At 43.3% G+C, this 4197-nt stretch overlaps 1 protein-coding gene across 1 annotated transcript in view; it reads right to left on the bottom strand.

The window, feature by feature from the left end:
* LOC107561620 (ras GTPase-activating-like protein IQGAP1) overlaps positions 1-4197 on the bottom strand; it is a 71089-nt gene that overhangs the window by 12003 nt on the left and 54889 nt on the right. Inside the window, exons 25-29 of the mRNA XM_016246093.1 lie at positions 3898-4061; positions 3472-3696; positions 2894-3034; positions 2384-2468; positions 1922-2154 (exon numbers count right to left, since the gene is read on the bottom strand). Coding sequence (XP_016101579.1) covers positions 1922-2154; positions 2384-2468; positions 2894-3034; positions 3472-3696; positions 3898-4061 — 848 coding nt within the window. The remainder of the gene's footprint in view (positions 1-1921; positions 2155-2383; positions 2469-2893; positions 3035-3471; positions 3697-3897; positions 4062-4197) is intronic.

The raw sequence follows: 4197 nt of genomic DNA, 5'->3' as shown, positions 1-4197 counted from the left end.
GGTCTCCGGCGAGTGCTTCTCTCAGTTACCGCCCGGAAACATAGCCGTACTAAGAGGCTCGCTAGAGGTATCTAGGTATCTAGATGGGTCCTGCCCCGAGCAGGCTGGTGTCTAGTCTTCCTAGCAGACGACGTGGGTCTGAGGTTTCGATAGGAAGCGGTGTACACCACATTACACGGTGCCCGTCTCTCCTCAGTGCCCTCAGGAGGTCAGTCTGCCAACCCTGTCGTGTTCCAGGGCGCAGCGGTCTCCGGCGAGTGCTTCTCTCAGTTACCGCCCGGAAACGTAGTGGTACTAAGAGGCTCGCTACCTCTACGGAGGTATCTAGATGGGTCATGCCCCGAGCAGACTGGTGCTTCAGGGCACTGAGCTAGCTGCTCTAAGCGCACCACAAGCCAGTCTCGCGAGACTGGTTCCCTTAGGAGGTCACCTGGCGGTGTGGGAGCCCCTGCCGAGTTTGCTTCATTGGGTCCTGCCCCGGCAGGCTGGTGTCTAGTCTTCCTAGCAGACGACGTGGGTCTGAGGGCCGTCGTTTTCAATAGGAGACTTCAGCTATGAGAGTCCTGATGCTGTGGCTCAGGACCTCAGAGGGCAGGCCCCTCTGGGGAAGAGAGGTTCACACCGCATTACACGGTGCCCGTCTCTCCTCAGTGCCCTCAGGAGGTCGGTCTGCCAACCCTGCCGTGTTCCAGGGCGCAGCGGTCTCTGGCGAGCGCTTCTCTCAGTTACCGCCCGGAAACGTAGTGGTACTAAGAGGCTCGCTACCTCTACGGAGGTATCTAGAGCAGCTAGTACGGCCGTCCCCTGCCAGTACACTGCGTCAAGGCACTGAGCTAGCTGTTCTAAGCGCACCACAAGCCAGTCTCGCGAGACTGGTTCCCTTAGGAGGTCACCTGGCGGTGTGGGAGCCCCTGCTCTTTTGTTCTCTCGCCCTAGCTGTGCAGTCTTCCACACTAGGCAGAGATTTGGAAGTCTGGCGACGTGGGCATTCTCGTTCCCCTAGTGTTCTCGACGCAGCTCGAGTTCCTGAAGAGGAACGTCTCAGGTTACGTATGTAACCCTAGTTCCTCGAGGGAACGAGATGCTGCGTCTCGGTGCCATACTTCCGGCGTCCCTGCCGGCGCTTGCTTCATTCCTAGAAGCTGACGCTGGCTCCGCCGCACGTGCTTTTATAGCTTCCCGTTCATGACGTCATCCGCCGTGATGTACCGCTCAGCTATTGGACTGATTTCACATGTGATTCAGAGCGTGGGTCACTGAAGGCATTCCCCTAGCGTTTTCGACGCAGCGTCTCGTTCCCTCGAGGAACTAGGGTTACATACGTAACCTGAGACGTTCTCTCCTATGTGATTCCATTGTTGTCAACAGTCTGAGAATGATTCAGTGGGCTATGTAACACTTATAATTGTCAAGAAATTGTTTCTTTGGTTCAACATACTCACCTGTTGATCCAAAATTGGATCTAATTGGAGGAGTACTAATTTTTGCAATGCAACATTTTATCACTTAGATAAGAAAATCTTATTTTCCTAAATCATTTTGACATGCTTTATTAGGTAATTAAATAAGCAGACTCAATGGAACATTCTATTTACAAACAACCCTAATGTGTCTTCTAAGTTAAGAGTATTGCTCAGTTTGTTAAGTTACTCATTTATGCTTATTACTGTGTGAAAAACATCCAAATATATAAAAACAGTTCTTACTGAAGTTGACAGATTTTGTCCAGTAGGTGTGTAAGTACTTTGCCTAATGTCCAAACAACATTGGATCCTGCTGACTTTCATTTTATGGACAAAAAACACTGAGACATTCTTCAATATATCTATCTATAGTTTTGGATTCTTCCCAGCAGGAATAATATTTATTGTTTGTGACTCTGGACAAACCTCACACTGATGAAGTGCTCTGTTCTCCTCACCTGAACCTTTGGTAGGTCTGGGAGATGTAGCTGTTCATAAGGGTGAGGTGGTCGCTCTCGTCCTCAAACAGCTTGTTAGCAGCAGCATGCTGTAGCATCTTAGCCACTGATGCCAGGTTCCTCCTCTGCTCCGAATGCACCTGTCCACCGGCCGTCATGTCAATGATGTCAAAGCCATCTGGAGCCACAATGGCAGGATTCATGTAACGGTAATAGAGCAGAGTCCCAACAATCTGTGGGAAGAAGATGGCACCATTCAGACAGCACTTATTTCATGTGAACCAATATTTTCCTGGGTTCTTAAGATGTTAAATCTTTAAGCAGTTGTGGTTTGGTGCGTTAAGCAAATACAGCTACATTTCAAGTATGAAAAGAGTTTTGCAGACAGGCCTAGTGAATACTTATTTTAAACTAAACATTTGTATGGATACAGGGGTACCACTTAAATTTTTAACATCTGACCTTTAATAATTCATCCTCTGTGGCGTCAGGGAATTTCTCATGAAGAGTGTCCTTTAGAACTTTAGCAATATATCTCATGCCGTAACTGCATGCAAAAGAAAACAGATAAAATGATGCAAAAGTAAAAATCAGATCAGCAGCAGAAAAAAAAATCTGGCCATACCTTAAAATAATGAGATGACTGTAATGCATGAGCAAAATATTACACAATGCTATGTGTTGAAAATGTATCTTGTTTTGGACTGACTCCATATTTTTAACTACTGTGCTGCCCCCTGGTGCACAATGACACTGTTACATTCAACATTAAAGCATGTCAACATATTCTGATACACCAAATACACAAAATAATGATCTTTAAAAAAGCATCATATGACCCCTTTAATGCATGAAGGTATCCTTCATAATACAATAGGCATATCTGACAAACTTGACAAGCGATATAAAAACGAACTGCATGAATCAGAACTGAACATCTGCTTGAAAGGCAGGGATGGTCTTCATTCTTACGGGATGGTGTCCAGCGATGACATGATTGAGCCGAGCACTTTGTCTGTGACCGTCCGGAGCACCTGATTGGAGGATTCCAGTTTAGCCCTCACTTCCTGGTGTGACAGAGCCTGCTCTGGAGTGACCTCATATGGCAGCTTACTAGAAGTCCAACAACAGTGGTAAAAATTAATAAATAAAAAATAAAATCAATTATGACAACAGTTGTGCTGCTTTATATTTTTGTGGAAACCATAATGTGTTTGTTTTCTAGGATTCTTTGATGAATTGAAATTTAAAAAGAAACATTATTTATTGTTTCTTTTTACAATGTTAAAGCCTTTACTGTCGCTTTTGATAAATATAATGCATCTTCACTTAATAAAAGCATTAATTTCCTCTAATAACTAAGCAATCCTCAAACTTTTAAACAGCAATATATAGAAAAAAGCTTGATTATTTGGGTCATGCAATTTTCATTGTTACAATTTTTAAATAGTATGGAAAAATGGAAGGAAATGGATGTCTAAAGGAAAGCGTGTAATATATGTAGAAGATGAGAAAAAAAATGCAGATGGATGGTGTGTGCAGGTTTAAACCTGGCTTCTCCCGTAGCGGTCTCTAGCTGATTAACCCAGGCCTTGTAGATGTCTACAGGGTTAGTGTTGATGCCCAGGTTCTTGTCCTCAATGATCTCTTTCACCACAGGGCCTAGAAGCTGTCTGAGAGCGTTCTGCCCGCGAGCACCACGGTAAAAGCTCAAAACCATCTTAATGACTGTAGGGTTCCCTGTCACTATTTCCTGGATATGATCCACCTTAGATCTACCACATATGACAGCAGATATATTGTATCACAGACATTTGACTGATGTTTGATGCATTAATTATGAATTCAGAGGTACAGTATATTGGTCTCTCCAAAACAGTGCTGTTTCTGCATGCTCGAGCTAACAAACAGTAACTCTATCCTTAAAATAGAATCTTTAAGATAGAAATGATAAGTATATCTAAGATATATCTTACTTGATCTCTTCTCGCAAGGCTGACTCAAAAAGCTTGAGCAGTAAGTATTCTTCCCGCTGGTTTGAAGCATAGTTATACAACGTGAAGATCACAGTGTCCATGAACTTGGTGGATTTGTTCTGGGGCATCTGGAAGATTAGCTTGGCCAGGTATGAAGGATTGGTCTGTTAAATGAAGAAAACTAATTTATTAAAAAGGTATTTATACAGTATTTATGAGTTTTATACATTCCGTAAATGTATCAAATATTTTTTTATTATATATATATATATATATATATATATATATATATATATATGT

The sequence above is a fragment of the Sinocyclocheilus grahami genome, unplaced genomic scaffold (genome assembly GCF_001515645.1).
Source record: "Sinocyclocheilus grahami isolate Dianchi unplaced genomic scaffold, SAMN03320097.WGS_v1.1 scaffold784.1, whole genome shotgun sequence".
NCBI lineage: Eukaryota > Metazoa > Chordata > Actinopteri > Cypriniformes > Cyprinidae > Sinocyclocheilus > Sinocyclocheilus grahami.
Note: the sequence above shows the minus strand (reverse complement) of the source record. Positions and strands in the feature narration are given on the sequence as shown.